Source organism: Ptychodera flava, chromosome 8, assembly GCF_041260155.1.
Source record: "Ptychodera flava strain L36383 chromosome 8, AS_Pfla_20210202, whole genome shotgun sequence".
NCBI classification, from domain to species: Eukaryota; Metazoa; Hemichordata; class Enteropneusta; family Ptychoderidae; genus Ptychodera; species Ptychodera flava.
Genome location: NC_091935.1, coordinates 40,020,479 through 40,043,655, shown reverse-complemented (window position 1 = coordinate 40,043,655; position 23,177 = coordinate 40,020,479). Strand labels below are relative to the sequence as shown.

At 37.5% G+C, this 23,177-nt stretch overlaps 2 protein-coding genes across 3 annotated transcripts in view; one reads left to right on the top strand and one right to left on the bottom strand.

The window, feature by feature from the left end:
* On the top strand, positions 1–17,436 carry LOC139139328 (cystathionine gamma-lyase-like). 2 transcript variants are annotated; one of them, XM_070708206.1, is made up of 9 exons: positions 1–424; positions 8,839–8,920; positions 9,525–9,730; positions 10,201–10,332; positions 11,023–11,158; positions 12,017–12,169; positions 12,604–12,778; positions 13,848–13,986; positions 16,854–17,436. In XM_070708206.1, exons 1-6 carry the CDS (start codon positions 119–121, stop codon positions 12,094–12,096), a joined length of 942 nt encoding a protein of 313 aa, XP_070564307.1. In that variant the 5' UTR covers positions 1–118; the 3' UTR covers positions 12,097–12,169; positions 12,604–12,778; positions 13,848–13,986; positions 16,854–17,436. The 2 variants fall into 2 exon arrangements, with proteins under 2 accessions (XP_070564307.1, XP_070564306.1); XM_070708205.1 differs by having other exon boundaries at positions 28–424; positions 13,848–14,623; positions 16,626–17,436.
* Positions 17,437–19,507: 2,071 nt separating this feature from the next.
* The window catches only part of LOC139139326 (serine/arginine-rich splicing factor 11-like), a 39,210-nt gene continuing 35,540 nt past the window's right edge, over positions 19,508–23,177 (bottom strand). Inside the window, 2 exon segments of the mRNA XM_070708204.1 lie at positions 19,508–20,558; positions 21,531–21,641. Of these exon segments, the coding sequence (XP_070564305.1) occupies positions 20,249–20,558; positions 21,531–21,641 (421 nt within the window). The 3' untranslated portion in view covers positions 19,508–20,248.

Here is a 23,177-nt window from a genome sequence, read left to right as displayed (position 1 = left end):
ATTCCCAGTTGACGGTGAGGTTAAGGTTCACAATGGGCCGTGTGTCATGCCTCGGTTGTCTGTGACTATTTATTAGGAGTGCACACATCGGGCAACTGGCAGAAGAGTACTCCAACGTATGCCAGCGTTTACAACATTGGTGCGTCCGCACTTCACTAAATTCACTCAAGCACTTCGACAAAGCTCTTACCCTGTGGTGTATAACTTTCACTCAGCTAGGGAGTCTATTTGTAACCACGTTTCAAGTTCTCTTTCACGCACTTTATCCAATATGGCCGAGCAACCTGCATACACAACTTTCCCGCACTTTGCAACCAACGCTCTCCACGCCGGACAAGATGCCGATCAGTGGAAGTCGAAGGCTGTCGTTCCGCCAATTTCAATGTCGACAACATTCAAACAGTCAGCTCCTGGACAGCATTCGGTAAGTTCATTATTAAACGAACGAACCCATCAATGCATCATTACCTGATCCGCGAGCTTACAGTCTGCTTGAAAGTAAAAGCACAATCTGTACACGTAACGTAACCACGTACCGTGACGTTACGTATTTCGCTTGAATGTAAAAACTCCCAATGTATACACATAAGATATACCGTGTGTGTGTGTATATATATATATATATATATATATGTGTGTGTGTGTGTGTGTGTGTGTGTGTGTGTGTATTAAGTCTATTCAAAAATCCATATATATATACATATATATATATATATATATATATATATATGTATATATATATGTATATATATATATTAACGAGCAGTGTTCTCCACAAGGGGTTTTTGACGGGCGGTGCGCCGGCTTCTTTTTGTCGCCGCCCACCTTTAATCTCGCCCGCCCGCCTTTAATCTCGCCCGCCCACCTTTGTTTTCTGTCGCCTAAACTGTTTTCACAGTCAGTTGTCCGAACAATATCTGAAAGCCTATTGAATAAAAATGACAGCAACTGACAACGTCGTGTAATAAAGAGGGGCCGTTCACACATCTGTCGGTTTGTTTTGCGACTGCATGCAATCCTCAATGTTCTCCCCAGCCCCGACGGCCCGACTCGTTACGAGTCTCGTAACGAGTCATGTCAAAATCTGCCTTTGTGAAAGAAAAGAGAAAAGTCTATAAATGAAGTCTATATTCAAAAAACTAATCAATGTTGATTTTTTGCAACTAATGTAGACATTTTGAATATCATGTATGTGAACACTAGTTGATGATTTTCTGCGAGACAACAACTCTTGATGCAAAATCATATTAACATAAACTTTAAAACATTTAGTGTAATAGCTAGGGTCCATGTTTGATGTGACCAGACTTTTTAAGTCGTGGTGTATTGCATGAACACTTATGGGGTATTTTTGTTTTTGTAAATATATTTCTAGCTTTAGTGTGTGTTTGATTGCATCATGTCTACGTTTTACCACCAAGTTGGTTACTCTTTGACAAGACGTAGAATGATGATATAATGAAAAGCAGTAATACTTTTAATGTTAATAACACTTGAAATTAGTTACTAGAATTGGACAAAGAACTCCACATATTTAAAGGCCCAGGTTTATTTGTGTCATACAGTCTGTTTTTCACAAATCAGGCGTTTCTACTGTGCTTTTGGTCAGAGTTGCTGAGTTGCCTCAAATACAGATATAAAAAGTTAAGGTTCCTTTTAACTGCCGCTCTCTGAGTAAAACAGAGGGAAAAATTATTTTGTTTCTTTGTTTGGAAAACAGGAGAATAAAAAATTTTGAGATTTAGTTGTACTTATGTTTCAAACTTAATTCTCTCAAGCTTGTGATCTGAAAAGAATTCATTTGAGTCCGGATGTATTCTTGCTAGGCATACATTTGTGCCTAAAATCCACCAATACAGGTGAAAATTATGTTTATCCATTATATTTCATTTGAGAAATAATATTTATTTTCTTTAAATTCTCAACGCAAGAATTTATAATAGAGGTACTTTGAAGTTTTTTATCTCATAGACTCTGAATATCAAAAGCTTCTTGCCAAGTGATTTAACATTTTAATATCAAAAGCTGCTTGCTAAGTAAATTAAAATGTTCATCTCATGGAAAACATACGGTTTTGACTTGAAAATTTTACAGATGTCATTGTCAAACAAAAATTGTCAGATTCTTCTCTGCAAAAGAAACTAGAGCGAAGCTGAAGTTGTCAATTTTCTCTCTATGTATTGTATCTAAGGTTGTCTTCCATTCTGAAGTAAGTGGTGTGCTGCCGCTGGTTTTTCCAACAGTATGACGTCGCTGGTCTATAACCCTTTTCCTGCCGAGCGCCCTTGTCCGTTATTCTCCCAAGTCAGTAGAAAACCGCCCCATAATATGTGCCTGCAAAAGATTGGCTCTCCTGCATGTTATCCTGCCAGGCATTTTGGCAGAAATCGCCCATTTTCAGGGTAGTTTTAGCCGTACTTATACGTGTTAGACTTCGATAATTTCTACATGCCGTAGACAGGGGAAGGAGCTCAAGGGTTGCTGCAGAAAAAAATTGAGGTCACCGGCTTTGTTTGCCCCTGGGAGTGCGTCATTTTATTGCCGTTTCATGTTTATTTTTTCGGAAATAAACTCCTTCAGTATTACGTACGTCCGCTAGGCACAAACATCACCTCACTCGTCTGTTAGTCAGAGACCCTGAGGGTCGTGCTAGGGGTGCAGCAGCACCGTCAAACCTGTCCTGTTTCCCCAGGGTAGGGTCAATTGAATACGTACCTCCAACGACTTGGCAGTGTAGCACAAAAACTACGTTTTTGCCGTTGTATTAACGACATGGCTGAGCCATTGAAGCACAGCTTTACGTAGTTTTATAGCCAGCTCAGTTGGGAGTTGGCTTGCGAGTGTTACCGTTCATTACTGACTTAATCGAGTGGTCCTCAGTCAGGTACGGGTTTCTACCGACATGGCTTGGGCTGCAGCTAACCAGTGATAACCAGTCACTACACCCAAGTCTTCAGTTCACTTTTGCGATGCACGGGTGCAACGCAATATGCTTCCATTGTTCTAGCCATCGACGTGTCCACATGCTGGCAGCCATATTGTACTGCTAGCTGGTTTGCATAACAAAAGCAGTCCCTGCTAAATGCAGGCGGTATCCCGTACATGTAGCTTAATGACCTCAGGTCCCCTTTTGAATTCTCTGTACGCAAACAGCGTACGTAGTTACCAATGCGTCGGCAAGAGGATACGTTTGCCTGCAAACCAGAGCCAATACTTCGGACGATGGAATAAATAAAAATCCAAAGCTAAGTCCATTGAATGGCATGGCCAAGGCGGTGAAGGACGTTGCCTGGCTTGAACTTGCGGAGCTGAAGCCCAGCTTAGTACGTCGGACACCAGTTTGTAATGGTATTTCCGAGTCGTTCATATCCGTTCCATGGGAGGAACAAGTCGAGCCGTCCCGTCAAAAATACGTTCTCATTTTCAGTCACGCACAACTGAATAAGTGACTTTCGTCTTGCACCATCGGCATATCTGCCAAGTCGTTTGCAAGAGGTAGCCTTCTAGATTAGCATTGCCGAGTTGGTCAAGTTCGGCAGCAATCTCTATAGTGCCAGGCAGCCAAGTACGTCCAACTCTGCCAGAAAACGTCACCATGCTATCCTGCCAAGTCCGCTAAAAAGCGGTAAAAAAAAACCAGCCCCCCTCGGGTGTGGGGGACTGGCGGACAGGTTTCTGCACCTTTCCCTGTCTATCGACTCCCTGCGAACCCATTTCGAGGGGAAAAGGCGTTCCTTGTCAGAAAACCTGTCCTCGGATGACCCCTAAACGCACAGGGGATAGCAAAACGTAGTTCCGTCGACTAGGCAGGAAAGGGGGTACCAAAAGTAGCCCGATTTCCACCGCCTTAGGAGGATAACGGCCGTGGCTGCTCAGCTTCTAGCTACACCGAATTTCAAGCGGATTTTCACCGACTTGGCAGGAAAAGGGTTAAATGTGTTTTTTTCAAATGGAAATTAGTTGATCAAGACCAGCCTGCCCAAGGCTATTGCTCATAATTCACGCAATAAATAACATAACATATATTCATCATGTTGGTAATACTATACCAGTATGCTACCCCATTGTGTACATGTCACATGGGTAACACCCAAGAAGAGGTGCTGTCTTAAACTAATGACATCATACCTGCCATAGACAAAGCACAAATGTCCCATAATGTCTTCACTTGCTGCAGTTTGTTGCCTCATACCACTTGGTGAATGTTTCTAGTCACATTTGTGCTATAAGTTTTGGTTCATTTCTCTGAGACACATTTCATATGTGACACACACACTGACACACCCACACTCACACCCACACACACACCAGAGAGTAGCACAATTCAGTTTGGCATGACCTAGTTTCATCAGACAATTCATAAGTGTAGGTTACTGGTTTAGCTCAATCAGGTGACATTCTTATCATGTTTGATACCGATAGGGCCAAAGTGACCTACTTTGTGTTTTGTCCAGTCACTGACCGACTGACCGCCATTCCATCAAGTGTACAGAGATGACAGTGCAATACAAGTTGTACTGTGTACTCAGAGTATCTCATGGGTCATAATGTCATGCGTATGTTGTTCTGGTATATATTGAACTACTAATCTAGTCAATTATTGCTAGATTTTCACCTGAACAACCCATAGTGCTGACTAAGACTTTTCAAAGTGACTATCCATGCATACTTTTAACTGCACAATACTTTGGTCTCATTCAGTGCTTGTGAATACAAATAATTAACAAAAGTTTAGAATTACCAGAATTGCCATGCAGTCAGTAGTTTAGATTTCAAGATTTAGAACAGTGTGCTGTCTAAGCCAGTCAGATGTATCACTGATATGCCGTACATGAGTGTTCTCTTTGACCTGTGAAAATTTAACACATCACATTTGTTGATACAAAGCTACATGACTCGACAATTTGAAGAAAATTCCGAAATTGACTCAAAGAGTTCAAATGTCTTTATTGTAAGAAGATACATGATTTGCTTTATGGAGCTTCATCTATCCAATTGATGGCAGTTTCCTCTGTACAATCCAGATAAGGACAATAGAGGGTATACATGTACCTATGTTCAGAAAACCTAGCTGACAGACAAAATTCTACCTGACTCACAAATGATGACCTTCAACTCTAGATAATTGGTGAAAGCTTGTCTGTCATATGCTGGCCTGTTTAGTGCATATTAACCTTGTATAAATTCTACATAATCAGTGTTTTGCCCAGAGTGCGTTCTTGCGTCTTTTGACGCAAAATTAGCAACAATTTCCCACAAAAATACCGGACATGGGTCACAGGGACGCACTAAAATCAGGGCTAGAATTGTAAGTCCAGTGTCCACAGAGAGGCTACTTTTTTTGCTACCAAATTACACACTTGATAGCCCATACAGTTATTGCTTCTCTATTGAGACAATGAAATATTTAAAATTTAGTCTATTTTTTCGTCACAATGTAAACACTATTGGAAAATCAGTTAGTCTGTTACAGTCTGCGATTCATGGTATGAGCAAGGCGATTTGTGCGTCCGGCCACTGGGCCCTGCAGCTTTGGGGACAAACTCAAATACCGGGCCACGTACGATCCCGATCACCAGACAATGATTTCGGAAGCGGAAAGCTTGTAAAACGAACAACAAACTTTTCACAAAGCAAATTTTATTGACCACCAACTTTGAATGAAACGTTTACTTGTAAATATATGCTAGTACAGTGAAGTACGAAGAATCAAATTTTCTGTCACTTTACTTGCCCGGGCACATGGCATCAAACGGAATTGACTGCACGTGTATTTGGTGTACTGGAAGCTCATGACTTCACCTAAAAATATCATCAACCCCACAATTTTGTTGAAACACTACATCCCTGACTTTCAAAGTAGTAATTTGCCTTAAATTTCCCCAGAAGGAGCACAGGCGCTCCTTAGTTGGGTAGTCTGCTAAGTGGATCGATTTTCGGATCGATCTATTGATCCCGTAGTCAATATGCCCGCCACTGCAACCTAAATACTCACAAGGTGTGCAACACAGTCACTCAAAAAACACACCACCCGATTTGTAAACTGGCCGTGCGCTCGCACAAACCATTCAGAACTACACTCCCATATACCTAGTTGGATCACAAATTTACCCATCTCGTCGAAAATCACGCCGATGAATGTGTTGCTCGCATCATCTTGAAGAAATCAGCCGTGTTTTGAGACCAAGCGCAGTGAAATGTGGCCTGCAGAATGATTCTACCATATGATGTAATTTTTTCCACTACTGATTGGCTAATCAACGGCCAAAACAAAGGTCATGGCAAAACGTCACTGGTGTAGTATAGTTGAACCAATCAGCAGTGGAAAAAATGACGGCATATGGTAGAATCGTTCTGCAGGCCGCATTTCACCGCCGCTTGGTCACAAAACACGGCCGATTTCTTCAAGATGATGCGAGCAACACATTTATCGGCGTGATTTTCAACGAGATGGGTAAATTTGTGATCCAACTAGGTATATTGGAGTGTAGTTCTGAATGGTTTGTGCGAGCGCACGGCCAGTTTACAAATCGGGTGGTGTTTTTTTGAGTGACTGTGTTGCACACCTTGTGAGTATTTAGGTTGCAGTGGCGGGCATATCGACTACGGGATCAATAGATCGATCCGGAAATCGATCCACTTAGCAAGACTACCCAACTAAGGAGCGCCTGTGAAGGAGTCTCATACAACTCTCCGATCGTCTGCAAGCCAGAGAGATCGAGGTCACCATGCTGAATTCCTTATATAGTCAAGACCCCCTAGCTCGATTGTAGCTGATCTTAACAAGAACCACCTAGCTTGTCAAAACAGCGTTATGGCAATGTGCTATTGCTATCATGAGGATCAAGGAGTTCTCTCAGATATTTGTGTTTTCAAACTATATTTTTTGCAATTTTCAGGGAAAATTGTCAGTCATTGGAGCAATTATAAAAAGAAGAGAACTTTATAGCAGTAATGAGTAAAACCAAGGTTACAATGTGCATCAAACTATTGTCTTCAACCACTTCTAGTTCTGGAGTCATAAGTGTAATGAAACATCTTCTTTATTTCTGTTAAACACATGTAATGCAGTAACTGGCAAGAATCCCCATAAAAGAAAAAAAATGATTTTATCATGATGATGTCTTTTTTTACAATTCAAAACTGTAAATACAACCAGTTAAAATGACTTTGTTACAAACCATTATAGGAGACGTCCAGCAATCTTAATTTTAAAATGAAGGTGTGTATTCATGATATCAAATTTTCGATGGAAAACAACAGCCATACATGTTTACAATACCTTTCTGCCTTGGTGACGTTACTTTGCTTTACATTGTTCGCTCACACATTGACCCTCTATTGTATTAAATGTCCCCCTATTTTAACAATCATGGGACACTATGTCCCACCTTTACAATTCCTGGGCAAAACACTGCATAATATTGTTTCCATACTGTAACATGTGAGTTATCAACCAGGGGTGGATTTACACCTGTTGGTCAGCCACTGTGCCTTGATCATTACCATGTACCAATTATGAAGTATGGGTATAGGCTACATTTGAAACTGGCATTGAATAGCTCAAGAAGAAATCTGTATGCAGATTTCAACTGAAAGTCTCAACCATATAGTTTTCGTGCAATGTATGCAGATTTGCCACAAACAGTATTTGTCTATTTAGGTATTTAGTGATGAAAATCAATATATTGTTTCATTTTGTCATCAGGTGTGTGCCTCAACAAAATACATGTATGTTCATTTACCTTCTGAAATTCCCTAAATGAAAATGGTGGAACTTGGGACTTATTCAGCAAATCGTGCAGACTTATAGACTTTTACAGTATCCCTGTATTGTGCACTGTACCTTTCACAAGAAAGTACTCTGCTTCGTGGCGATTGTGAGAATTATGCAAGAATCAATCAGTAAAAATATGTTATTAAGATTTTTAGTTTAAGATACCAGCATTTCTCTAAGTCTGACATCACGTAAACATAATTCAGTTCAGAGTGCCTCCATTCTGATCCCTGGATGGAGATCTACAGTATTTGAATCAAGAGATATGTACTCAGGGCTGAACCAAAATTTAGATATGCTTTTTTCAATTGCTAGTTCTTCAATCTTCTTATCGTAGCAAATGAACTGTACACACTTCTATCATTTGAGCTGAAAGAGCCGTAATTTGTTAATTTAAAGAATATGTTGCATTTTTTGCATGAATGAATTTGATGTTTTCCTTTTGTAAGCTACAGTCTATACAATACAGTCACCCTCTACATTGTATTAAAATGAAGTGTTTGGTCTAGACTGCTTTTTTTGGTCAAATTAGTAATCCAAGTAGTAAAAGAGCATTCATGAATAGTTTTTACTATCATATCAACGTGAATGGTGCTGTATTGAGACTTTTCTGGAGACTTTTCTGTAAAGTTTACAGTTTAATCATTAATATTTGTTCATACACATTTTAAAGGGGCAGATTTGTAATCAGCTTTATCTCTGAATGAATTGATTAGCTGGAAACAACTTTCATAGGAGAACAAAAGATAAAATTTAAAAAATCACATGCTGGTCAATATCAAGTAGAACAACTAACAAGAACTAGGAATTGCAAACTGCCCCTTTAAGGAACAACTTAGAACTATGTCTCCGTTTTATATGAAACTTTATCAATACAAATTGCAATCCCTTGATCTTCTACCATGACTTTGTAAACTAAAGAAGTCCATTACTGGTAATATTCTATCCTTCAAAGAGTTTACTTGTACTGATGACAGCAACCAGAGGATTCCAATATCAGATCCATAGCAAAGACTACAAATTTGTGTTCTTAAAGTCATTCATTGCTTTTCATTACACAGGGCTTTGAGTATGGTCGCAGTGGTAATCCAACCAGAAATTGTTTTGAAGAATGTGTTGCTTCCTTGGAAGGAGGCAAATACTGTGAGTTCAGTCTGTGCTTTTGTCTTTCAATAACTGTGCCACTACTTTCAAAATGAAAAATGAAAGAGAAAATATGGCATAAAATACAATAACAGTTTTTGTGATAATGTTTTCTCATAAAGACAAGCTATCTGGAAGCAATATAGCTAGTTTGACTTATTGTATGACTTGCATTACAAATATCAATAACAGAGTCATAAGCTCTGACTATGATAATCATTCCTAAATATTTTTCCTATTCTTCCTCAATTATGTTGAAATACAAAACACAAGCCTTGTCCATGCAGGATATTGTTCAATAGCTAATGTTAATGGCAACAAGTCTGGACAAGAATGACAAAATTGTCAGCCATAGCATTGGACATTACATATGTACAGGCAGTGCAGTGTTGACACATAATGTGTTTCAGTATGATTTTGATTTTTAGAGTGGAACAAGAAACAGTATTTTCACACAGAATCCGTGGAAAATTCAGTAAAAGTTACAAAAGTTAATGGCATGATAATGTGTGTTTATTAACTTCTACACATCGTCTTTGCAGACAATGTGATAGATACATGTACAGTGTATACTTAGATTGGTTTTGATGTCATGTATCTGTAGGTTTGGCAACAGCATCTGGACTGGCAGCCACTCTGAATGTGACACATCTACTGAATGCCGGTGATCACATCGTTAGTATGGATGACCTCTATGGCGGAACCAATCGATACTTCCAGAAATGTGCCAGTAAACTGGGATTGCAGACAACTTTTGTAGATTGCAGAGATCCACAGAATGTCAAGAGTGCTATCAAAGCCAATACAAAGGTAATGGTGTTTCCACAGACCATTACAGGATAAGATTGAACACAACAACAAACACAAAAAATTATAAAATATTGCATTGAGTAGCTTTATATTCAAGCCTTATGAACATTTTCTGTGTTTTATTGTGTGCAGAGGTTGAAGTGATGACATTGTTGTTATGCAGTGACAAGAATAGTCACAGAACTTTTGATAACCACAAACTTAAATTATAGAATTTCAGAAAAACTGTGAAAAGGTTATTAACTCCTTGAGCTTCTGAATGAGTCTTCATACGCCAAAGACCAGAAAATTATTGTAAACATTTAATAGTCTGTATATCTGTCCCCAAGGCCTATTCTGCAGTGAGATTTTTGGCAGCTTTTCAGTGTACATGCAAAATACAAATAAATTTTGATGAATGAATAAGATTTCATGTTGCTCTAGTTGATATTGACCAGTCATGTGATTATTTTCTGTATTTTCATTGGTAGATGGTCTGGATTGAAACGCCAACCAATCCCATGATGAAAATTGCAGATATACAAGCCATCTCAGAAGTTGTACATCAATTTAAAGATGTCTTTGTTGTTGTTGACAACACATTTGCATCTCCCTACTTCCAGGTAGGGGTGACGTTCATCTTTAAGTATAGAACTCTAGACATGTCAATCTTTTATGAAAACAACCATTAATATTTCCTAATTTACAACCAAAGTTATCGCAATTTTAGACATTAAAAAAAAATGATGTATTGCTCATATCTTTGATATCCACAATGATAGCCTGTAAAATCACTGATATCGATGAGATTGGAGTGAAACAGACAATACGGATAACTACCACCATCCTATCAAGGGCTGTGTTTATGTTGAGCACTATTGTCATCTTTGATTAAATTTGGATGTGCAAGTCAGTAACAAACACAACTACAGGTACATGGTAATCTTGTCAGTAACACAACTCACTATTGATTCAAAATTTTAAGATTTGTCTCAGCTGTTATTGAAAAAAAGGCTACAGTTAGAGTAAGAAAAATTTCAAGTTGATATACCTTAGTATGCAATAACATGATATAAATACACAATATTTGTGTTGACTTAGATGCATGCCTGAAATAGCCAATGATTTGTCTTTATATTGTCAAGAGAGTATTGAAAAAATATCAAGAAATTGAGATATTACCCACGGATTTATCAATTCTCTGTAAATGTATGGATGCAGAAATGAGCATGACAGGTCATAAATCTGTTGAAACTTGCATTGAATATTTGACACTGATATAATTCCTGTGTTCATGTTCTACCGGTATACAGAGACCATTGGATTTTGGTGCTGATATTGTTGTACACTCTGTCACCAAGTATCTGAATGGTCACTCTGACTGTATCATGGGTGTCATCGTCACAAATAATGATGAACTTCATGAAAGACTCAGGTTTCTGCAAAATGGTAAGAATTCATGTCTAATGAATAATTTGTTTTTTTTTGTCTAGATTGACAGAAATACTCATAATGTTATCAGTTTGTTTCAATAGGCTTTTTGAAATTTTACAACTGTTTACGTACAAATCAATCATATTTATTGAAATAAAACTGTAAGCCAAAGGAATGGCAGTGTGCTCCACAATGGGATTTTGAATGGTATGACATCCCTGTTTATTTAGCAATCTATTCATATGTTGATAACCATAAAAAATACATTTTCACAAAAAAAAGATATGCAAATTGTGGAGTGTTATGTAAATTACAAGCTGTGGAGAACACTGAATGGTACCGGGTTATAAAAATAATGTTAACAAAAAGTAGCAAAGAATAAGTGGTTGCAACCTGGACTGGTATCTATGGAGAATAATATTCCTGTCAAGGGATTTTCAGAGATTACCAACTTTTTATGTAAATTTACTGCTTCTCATGCAGAAACTATCACAACTGTAGTGAATTTTGCTGTGAAATACCAGAAGTAATAATAAAAATCCTATGAGATTTGTGTCAACACTTTTATGTTGGCCATGATGACATAGCAAAATCTTTATTTGATGATCAATGTTCACAGTCCTTTAGGGTTCATTTCAATGTGTTCTTGTACAAGATAGTGAAGTACCATAGTAGAAAGTGAAAGAGTACATTTTCTGTTTATTATTGTTTAATAAGATAGAACACAGGATCAGGATTTCTGTCATTGCTATTTACAGAGCACAGTGAGCAGTTAAAGTGAAAGCACTGCCCTGAATCTGTAACATTAGGACCCAGTCATGCAAATTATATGTTATCAGAATTAATGTGTTTGTCATGTTTTTGTTTTGTCAGCCCTTGGTGCTGTTCCATCACCCTTTGATTGTTACCTTGCCAACCGCGGCTTGAAAACTCTACACTTGAGAATGCGTTGAGCACCAACGTAATGCTTTTGCTGTGGCAGGTACTTGGAGAATAATCCAAGGGTGGAGCAAGTCATCTTCCCAGGTAAGGTGTGACTCATGTGAAGATGTTGATACGTGAAAATTTCTGAATATGTGAACATTGTACCTCAACATGTATTCTCTATATATTTTGAACAAAGCATTATTTTTGATGTAGCATTTTAGCACAGCAATACTAAAAATTTGTATTTGATCTCAAAAGGGGTGAAATTTCTCATTTATGAAAAGACTTTGTGTTATCAGTCATATTATGATATTGTTGCCACAATGACATTACCAGTTATTCCATTAACCCAAAATCCAAAATAAAGAAAAAAATGCTTTATTCAGCATTGACCTTGTACCTTAGACACACTGGTATTTCTAGTACCTGCCATTTAGAGCATTCATTTTAGAGATATTTGTAACCCCTGAATTCTAGCTATTAATCATGACATCAGCACTATACCAACATATTTTGTATGATCGTCATGGCAGGATTGCCTTCACATCCTCAGCATGAGTTAGCTAAGAAACAGATGAGAGGTTTCAGTGGGATGATCTCATTCTGCATCAAGGGAGGACTTCAAGAAGCATCAATGTTCTTGAAATCTGTGAAGCTTTTCACCCTGGCTGAAAGTCTTGGAGGATATGAAAGTCTCTGTGAACATCCGTAAGTCACTTGTTCTGAAAGTTTTTGAGATCACAACATGACATTAAAGGGACTAAGTCGCTGTCTTTTCAAATTATTTCCATAATTTTGTTCAATATTGAGCAACTATGCAGTCCATGTAGTTCTGCACACTGAAACATGATAAATTGTTGGTCAGCAGATCTCTACTCCCTTCCTGCCTGTAGATATGACAGTGCTTTGATGTTAATTTGTGGTAAATACCACAAGTGATATCCCCAACATATTAACATCTTATGTGTATACATAGACAAGGTCACAATCCCCCTACCACCGATTGGGAAACACCGATTGGGAAATGTTTATTGTTTTAACATGTGAAGTACTGGATTAAGAAATGTATGCGCATTATGGTTTGGCACTCTGTATTCCATACCCATTTTCGTTGCGTTTTTCTTTCGAACATTTGTTACCCAGAACCACTGATATATACTCTAATGTGTGAAGCCTACATTGACCATTTCAAAAAAATGAACAATCCATTATGTTGTGGAGAGATCAGTCATTGGGTTTTATTGTTTTGATTTCCGTAAAACAAAATGGCAGTTACAGTAGCTCGCCTGCATTCCAGTGCAGTAAACAGCGTTTTCTCACTTTACCAGTCGCCTGATAATAAACTTTTACAACAGGTATCACATGAAATGTGGTGTTTGTTTTGGTGTGGGGATGGATTGTTTTCAAACCGAAATGAAGCCCTACAATTACAAACACAGACATCTTATCAGGCATTCCCAACCGGTGTGTGGAGGGACTGTGACAAAGTGTAAGCAGAGCTCTGATGATTGGTAATTCAACATATCTTTGTAAGCAGAACAACGTACTTCTCAGATGAACCAAAAATAAATATTGAAAATATAGTGACTTGACCCTTGAACTCCTGGCTGTAGTTGTGAGAAGTGTGAAATTAGAATGACTCAAGTGAAGCAAGTTTTCTGGTTTCAGAAGCTGAACAAGAGAGTATTGTTATATGCAGCTTGTATTTCTGAATTTATGTGTTGTTACAGAACCCATTTGTAAACCACAAATTTTGCAATTTTCCTTTCTTTGACAGAGCTATTATGACACATTCATCAGTGCCTGAAGCAGAGCGTGCTGTCCTCGGTATCAGTGATACTCTGATCCGTCTTTCCGTTGGCATTGAAGACACAGATGACCTCATTGCAGATATTGACCAAGCTTTAAAAGCTGCTGTAAGTACATGTGAACATTCTATTCAAAACACTGATTCATCTTGATGTGACAGGAGTGTTTTAGAATTCAGTTAGCTTGTAATAAAATTTTTTTGAGAGAAAGAGCTGTAGAATAAATGTGTAAATTGTTTTATTCTAGTATATGTAAGTAAGTGCATGTGTGTACCAGTATAGGTACATCACATATGTATATATGTGAATACGTATATGTGTGTTTGTCTGTAAGACTTCTGATCTGCACATTTTACATTTGAATTGTGTTGAAACATTGTAAACTTTAGCGTAGTAAAATTTCCACATGCGAATGAGTTTACATGTACAAACAGTAAAATACAAATTCAGGATTTTATACAGAACTATAGTTTGTTGGTTCCAAAGGATGTTGTCATCCAGATTTGTTCAAATTATGCCCTCAACAATTGTGTAATTCTAATTGCTTGGTCCCACATAGAGCTGAGTCTTCTTTTGGCATTGTCAACTATTAGATCAATGCTGCAGTGATGTCACTGACACCTGTGCTAGATCTGTACCAATGTAAATACCAGGTTTGCATTCCCATCAAGTAGTGGCCTCAGTATCATTGGTGCTATTTTCAACTTTGCTGCTTGCAGCTAGTAAAGTTTATTTTAACCCTTAAGTGCCGCGTCGGTTTATAAACCGACACGGCATTCTCGCTCTCAGCGCCACGTCGGTATATAAACCGACAGTGGATTGCGTTCTATGCTTATGCCTAACTTAGCTATGTATTGCCGAACTCAGCCAGAAGGAGGGTATTCCTGACCCTTTGAACCAAGTTTAGTACCATATAAGGACTAAAATAATGACATCATGCAGCCTAACAATCGAAAATTCCAGTAATTTATGCGAACTTTCTTCAAAAGAGGTCAGCGGTTTTCATGAATATTTAATCAGGTCTGCAGTTTCACCCGTACGCGGATACGGCCACAGTGCATGAACGAAACACGTACGTACGTTTTGAAAGCTTTACCATGCCGTAGACACGGAAGACAACTATATTATGCCAAGCTACTGCCCTCTGGTGATAGAAATGATAGATTTTACAGTTTTTTTTGAGAATAATTTACGGAAAAATGACGCGATTTTGAGACCAAATCGATCGCGATAGTGAACTTCGAACGTATCGGCGGCCAAGATGGCGGCACTGTGTGATGCCTAACTCTCAACATGGAACCGAGGTTAAGGTTTTCGAAGTCCAAAACATGCAAGATTGAGAAATTTGTAAGGATTTGGTTAAATTGAAGTGTATTTTGTGAATTTTCAAGCGTTTGACTGCCAAAAAGCCCCTTTAAACTGTTGATATTTGACCTCCGGCCGTCCTGAAGCGAGACGGCCATAACAGTCGACCCGGTTTGTAAATGAAATGTAGTTGTTCTGAACTGTTGACATTGCGAGACATTTCCTTCGTGTTACGCATTTTTTTAACTGAAATAAACCGGACATGAAACTTTTTTCTCGATACTTAGTGGTTTCTTTCCATTTTGTGTCGGATTTTTTGGCGTGCTTGTCAAAAAATGTGATCAAACTTGGCGAACGGATGACTAGTATGTATGGTAGTACGAGTCCGTGTCTCGATAAGCCACAGATAGTTACACACGCGTACGTGAATTAAACTAATGTAAGTTGGGTCAAACACCAAAATTAATCGATAAAAAGGTTAGTGAAATGTGTTTTTGTCTTCAACTCTTCATTATAATTATACAGGCGGTTCAAACTATACAGAGTCAGTTGAATATGCCCTATAGTTGTGTGCATGTGTTGCACAATAGTTACCCCTCCATGTACAATATGGAACCTTGTTGTCTCTGTGTATGCAAATTAATTGTTTGTGTTTACAGGCAAACAAGACTATAATTGATTTCTTCTAACTTTGAAGACAGATTTTAAATAACACTAACAAGAAATCGTATGATAGATAGTAAACTGATGACAAAGTGGATATGTACACTGAATTTTTCTCTGGAAAATCATTTCCACTAGAAGAAATAAAAATATATAAACAAGCAAACAAATACAAACAAACAAACAAACAAACAAATACAATAGACAAGTAAACGACAATGCTTGGGCAATGCAATCATGCTGATGCTCCATACACAGTAGTTGTCAATCTACATTTAGTGTACTGCATGTAAAATATTATTTGTATTTTTGTAGAGATGCATTTGCACAGGAAGCATTTGTATTATTTTGAAAGACACTAATTGTTTGTTTGTTTTTGTTTATTATTTACGTATGATGTTACATGATGCTGAAATCATGTACCTGAATTTGTGTCTTTCCATAACATGAAAATTTTATTCAAGTTTGAAGGCCGATGATGAATTTTTTACATTTTTAGAAACTTTTTATCATTTTCAGTGAATTTTGAACAAAAAACGAGCATTTTAGCCCAATTTTACACCTTCAATGTGTAAATTGAAACTTTTCATTGTCATAGAGAGCTTCTTCATATCCTGAGCTTTGGAAATAATAATGGGTTGTTAGGGTTTCTCATCACAGAAAATGAACTGCACCGGTCTGAAAAAAGCATAACATGTTGAGAAGTTGGGTTCAAAAAGTCCTTGGCCTGGCAGTTGCATTGCATAGAAAGTCTATGGCACTTTAAGGGTTAACAATAGTCATGACAGATTAGTGCCTTCTATTAATTAAAAGTTCACTGTGTCTATTGCAACTAATTTGATTATACATGTCTTATTTTAAAAATGAGTTCAAAAGACAAACCTTTGTTTGAGAAGGCCATTTCTTCCAAATTTACTAGTATGAAGCTTAACGGCAGTACAGTGCTCACCAATTGAAATGTCTTTGTCTTGAAATGTTTCAGTAATTTACTATATTTCTATCCACAGATACCTACTGTCTAGATAATGGGTCAGTCCACGCTATGCTGCAGTGACTCCATATTGCAATCCTTTATAAGCTGTAAGGCTGTTGTGGAGATCAGATTATTAATACACTTAAGAATGAAAAAACTAACTTGCTATATCAATGAAAATACAAATCCAAAATAATGTCAAAAATTGAGAATTTACCATGGATATTCAAGGTATGCTTGTTGTCACGTTCAATAATACTGGTATTTCAAGATACTAGAGATTTTTATCATGTTTTGCTGGAATTATGTGTGTACATTTTAAGTTTTGATGACAGATGACGGCATAACATCAAGTAAGCGTGTATATTTTCCAAATCCCAAAACTTACTTTCAATATCATATTTTATGTGTGTTACACATCAAGTCCAAGGTTACAATGATTACACAGTGCTGTAAATTAATCTTCTATTACAGAGAACATGACAAAAGCAAGATACGTTTTAAAGTTCTGAACTTTAACAGAATTTTACAGACATTGCGCACAATTCAAGGTGATGTAAACAATTGTATCCAAACATTTGTTGACCAGGCAGGCAATAAAATGGGTCATTGAAAAAGATTGTTGTGAATTCCTGTTATTTCCCCTGTACTCTACATTTTTAAAGCAGTGATGTTGTGCAAGATGTGCAGTCTACAATCTCCCTCCCATTGTCTATGCACACTGAATATTTTTTTATTTTAACATTACCAGTACTTGCAACTTTTCAAAAATCTGTTCATATTCCAAACTTTCATGTAGGATGGATAGAGTCCTCACAGTACACATACATACAATTAAATGATAACACATGACAGTGAGGGTAATATCATGGTTTGTGGCATACCCAAGGGATGGTGCCCAAGCTGCAGGCCACAAATTGTGATATTGCCCGATCTTCATATGTTAGAAATTTTATTACACCGAACATTTAAAATCATCACAAAATCCAATATTTGTACTCCGAGCATTGAATGACCGTTTGAAATGATGCACAAATTTTCATATGACATATTTTAAATATCTTGTACGGCTAGTGGGCGAGAGTCGAGGGTATTAAATAGCAAATCAAACCATATTATATCACTGTTTTCGAAATGTGACATGGCAGAGTTTTAGCCAATCACGAGATCGTTACTATAGGTACTATAGGTGAGGTGTAATAAACAATGATATCATAACGTATATAACAGACATGATTCATCACTCCCTGTACAGTTATATTGGTTTTGACAATGAGAGTGGATCTTGCATGTCAACCAAGCCCTAATGATAGACATTTCATATGTATAACAAAAAACTGCTTCACTGAGACAAGCTGATCTGAACACCTAATACCATGATGGTCCATCCTAGCATTACCCAAGATCAGCATTCTGAATTTGATGATTTGAGGCACACTTATAGGGAGTTTTGTACCATGGTCACTATCATTATAGCATTCTTCAAATTCATTGTCTGAATATGCATTAGCAACCATTTTGGACAGTTGACAAATATCTTTTACTTGCTTATCTCCACCACTGCAGGGCTAATGTGCAGTGTCTCAAGCTTCTGACAAATTTGTTTGCTGCATTATCCATTCTATATGTTTGGTTATGTCAGCTGAGCATAGTCTCCCCAACCGTCTTTTGTAGGGAGGGTCCCTTCCAGGTAAACATCCAATCAGGTACAGTATTACAGTCCTACTTTCAGACTCCTTAAGTTGTTAATAATGACAACCTACCAATAAGATACAACCTTCTGAGCCAATGCACATTGACTTCAACAGAAAGGGAAACTTTAATTGCTCTCCATTAAATGCCACTGAGGGCAGTCTTTACCTCTATCACAACTATGTGGCAAATGCTGGGGAAGGTTGCTGATAAAGGTGGATTGTGACATACTTTGTCACACTAGCACTACTTCAGTAGCGTGATAAGCAAGGCATCTGATGGAAATCACTGTAGAACAGTTGAAGAAACTTGGCTGTGATATTTACATGGATGTTTTCAAGAATTACAGCTTGGTAGAATTCTTTGCATCAATGTTCTCTGTTATCAATAGCAAACTAGCCGATCTCACTTGAATCAATTCCAACACAACTTGACAGTATCCCTTTCCTGACTGACCTACAGCGAACTCAACCTCATGATTCTACCACAATCACTTATAATGAAAGTAAATGTATCGTTATTTCCAGCAGACCAAATTGTGCATGGGCCCAGGGTTGGAGTGGTATAAAACAGTACACCAAAACATTGCAGCATTTTGATATGGGTTTTTTCCTTTGCTGTTGATTTTTGCCTTATTTAAGGGGTGGAATAGATTTTATTTTCAATACTTGGTACTTTGCAGTCATATGAGTAACTATCAGGTTCAAATCACAATGTACAACACCCAGTCACCTAGCTAAAGACATCACAGTCAAAACCATTTGGCTAAATCCCCACCTTTTAAAATGAGTGTTTCAATAACTGAGCCAAGTTGTTATAATTTTTCTGACTGCAACCCCTCCATACACTGAAGAGCTAATGAAGCACTCACACACACACACATACTCTTCACCACAAATAGCACACAAACTGTAACTAAGTTATCAGTGATCTCATAGAATACCTTGGTGTCTGTCATCCACCAATAAAACACATGACAAAGTCACCTTTCTAGGAAATGATTTTTTAATTCACTATGTAGGTACCTAAAGTATCATTCCACTTTCTCTTGAAAAATAAGGCTTTGAAACTTAATAGTCTGAACAAAAAGCAAATGGTACAAATGAAAAAACGTCCAAGCAATGAAAATGATAAAAGCTTGAGGATGCAAAATGAATGAAGCACATACGTAGACTTTGTGTGAAACTAACAATGATACTCTACTTTGAACCTTTCAGTTAACATACTGAACACACTTGAACATGGGATGAAATATTTCGGCATACCTAATTAGGTACAAAATATGACAAACAAATTCTTGGAGTGTGAATTTATTCAAAGTTATATGCAAACTTAGTCTGTCTTAACAAGGAGACTACCATTGGCCATGAAAACCAACAGGACTGGTGATTATCAGGGATTATTGCTGTGATATTGTGAGACTGTGGATCTAAAAAAACTCTTGAATATGGTGTTAATCAAACTACATCATTGGAAAGGCATTCCATCCAGGTGAACATGGAACACATGTAATGTACAATGTGTATGGTGGCAAGGACAATGTTTGTTTAACACTAAGTTACACAAATTATGTGGGATAACAAACAGTACTTTTACGACTGGAAGGTACAATGTGAAAAATACCATGTAGATTTCAACAATTTCTTTCATAGGTGCCTGGTCTAAATTCAATAAAACAGATGGTGTTTGAACTAAGATAGAATTACATTTGGAAGTACAAGAGTGTATTGGCAGTGATTAGTCACTAAGGTCCATATCCATCTGTTCAGTGTTTTCCTTTGGACTGTAATCTCTCTCATCTTTTATATCTCTGTCATCATTTTGTTGTTCTTTGCTACTGCTACTACTATCACGTTCTTTATCACTGTCGTATCCTTTCTCTTCTTCATCATAATCTCTGGTGACTTTCACCTCCTTGGATTTGCTTTCCCTGTGTTCTCTGTCGCGGTCTTTGTCTCTCTTGTGTTTCTTGCTTCTCTCACGTTCCCGACTACGATCTCTTTCACGGTCACGTTCACGGTCACGATCTTTATCTTTCTTCTTGCGCCTGAGAACAAAATGTAGTCATAAAATGAGAAGGGCAGGAATCTGATCATATATGTTTGTGTGTACAAAAGATCAGAAGCAAAGTCATCCTGATAAGATTTTTCAGCAACTCAAAATCATGATGAGAGAATATCGGCATTTCACTTTGTATCTAAGATATCAGAATAACATGGTTTCTTGCTACTAGCTTCACGTTTGTCCATAGGTCGACTCATGATGCAGGATTTACAAATCAAACATACTGTGAAATAAGGGCTCCAAAAATAGGCTTTGTCTACCACAACATACATTTAATTTGCATACTTTACAGGACTGCACAGCTGGATTTTGAATATTCAACAGATAACACAATATCTCCTCTTCACATGCTTGTATACATGTATTACAGAGTGAATTGGATACAACATAGAATACCGATGATAGCTAATCATACATAGCATGATATGAAGTTACACTGGTAACTTCCAAGCACCTTGGTGACAGGTATGTACACCTGTCATATGAACAGGTCATTCCTATATGTAGGTTACCACACTGGGAAAGTGTTAGCACTGTGTGATCTTATGACTGATGGTCCCAGATCACACTGAATGACAAAACTGATCTAAATGTGAGCAAATTACTATTATTGGTTTTGGAAGTTGTTTGAAACTTTACCGTAGTATCAATACTTGTTGTTAAGTTGCCACAGAAAATAGGCTTTCACAGAGTTGGCTGGAGGTGTCACCAGTGGTAGCATATATATGACATCATGTCAAGTCGCAAATGTTGACGAACTCTGGTAGATAATTTGAGCTATAAACTTAGATATGCCTGTCGCAATAGATATGTGTAAATGACATGCTGTCTGGGTATGTTTCACAACTTTCTGGTAGACAGCTTGTGGCATGGGCTATATCTCTTTTGCAGCAAAGCATACGAATATGACCATCCAGACTTAAACTGCGAATGAACTGTAGACCGAGGTACTCACTTTGATCGTTTTGGTGAATCAGATGATGATCTTGACCTTCTTTTGGGGGATCTTCTAGTCCGTGACCTTGATCTACGGCTCCTTGGACTGCGACTTCTGCGACGGCGCTCCCTTAAAAAGGCAAGACAAATCCTTTTATGTTACTAGTGCACATTGTCACAGAAATCAAACAATGGAATCATGCAGATGTCAGATAAAGTGTGTACATGGCAGGCAGTGTTCCCATTTTGTGAACATATGTTTACATTTGAAACCTTTGTTGTTGTGAGTAAAATGGTTTTCTGTATGCTAGAGGTATCATGAAAAGTGATTGAACTTCTGCTTGGACATTTCTGTCACTGGGACAACATTACTATCATACACTGACAATGTTCACAAATTTAGAAGGCTGAAGCCATACAGATATTGACTACTACTGCTACAACCATTTTCATCATGAGCTGATAAATCTGATCACCACACATTTATCACAATAGCAGACAATCTGAAACTTGGAGAAAGGGTACACCATTTTGTTCATTATGGATAGCATAAAACCAAATGTGACTTTAATGAACCAATGTCATGTAGACTTGCAACACTGATGATGAAAAAACTTTCAAATTTAACATTTTGAAAGCATTCTTATCATTAGAGTCTAGCATGAAATCTACACTCATATGATGATTTATGTTGTTCTGTCATATTTTTCCTGTTCATTTGCAAATTTCATTTATAAATTCTCTGCCTCTTTCATTCTCACTCATCACTTTATCATTTTTCAAATGTCCATGATACATATGGTGTCTTATTTAGAACTGGTGGCTTTCTCAAAATGTTGGGATCAAATTGTTTACAGGTTTCAGCAAAGTCATATTATGTATATCAGTTCTGTATTTAGTTCAACATGTCATTACATGAATCTACGTGTAGGAGTCGCAGGATAAAACATTTACATACAGAAATGATTAGCAGTACAGCTGTGCAGGCACAGTGAGAGTAAAGATATATTTCTAGTATCTTTTGTAATTCATTGAAGGTACATGTGATCTTTCATCAAATGTAAACAGACGGCTGCATTTTTAGTGTACACTGTAGTAAGAGTGTGTGTACCATGTGAATTACATGGATGTTACCAAAACAATGTCACCTTTAATCCCTTATCCTGCCAAGTTCATATTTCACTGTCAAGTTGGTAAAACATAGAGAAGCAAAACCGGTCTCATATGTCACACTTAAATGAAAAAAATGAAAATTTGAAGGCCCCTGAAAACATAGATACTGTAAACAATTTTTTTTATGGTATGGGCTAAAGCTGCTATAACATACCAAGCCAAGTGGGTGAAAAAAGATATGTTTTTGGTTCAATACCGCCTTTCACTGACTTGGCAGATGGGGATATGATACTGTCTGGCAGGAAAAGGATTAAAATGTAGCTATACCAAGTGAAGTGAAACTATGGTCCTGGTTTTGTTGTCAGAGAACATGTCTAGCTGTCATGTACTCTGACTGAAGTGGATACAAAGAAAATTTTACAACATTAGTGAAATTTTAACTCTCTGTTCAAAAGCTGAAAGATGGACTGCAAATAGAGAATATCATCAGCACGTGATTGGCAATTGTTTAACTTTCATTACAGTGTCTCTACTGTATAATGTTAGAACTAAA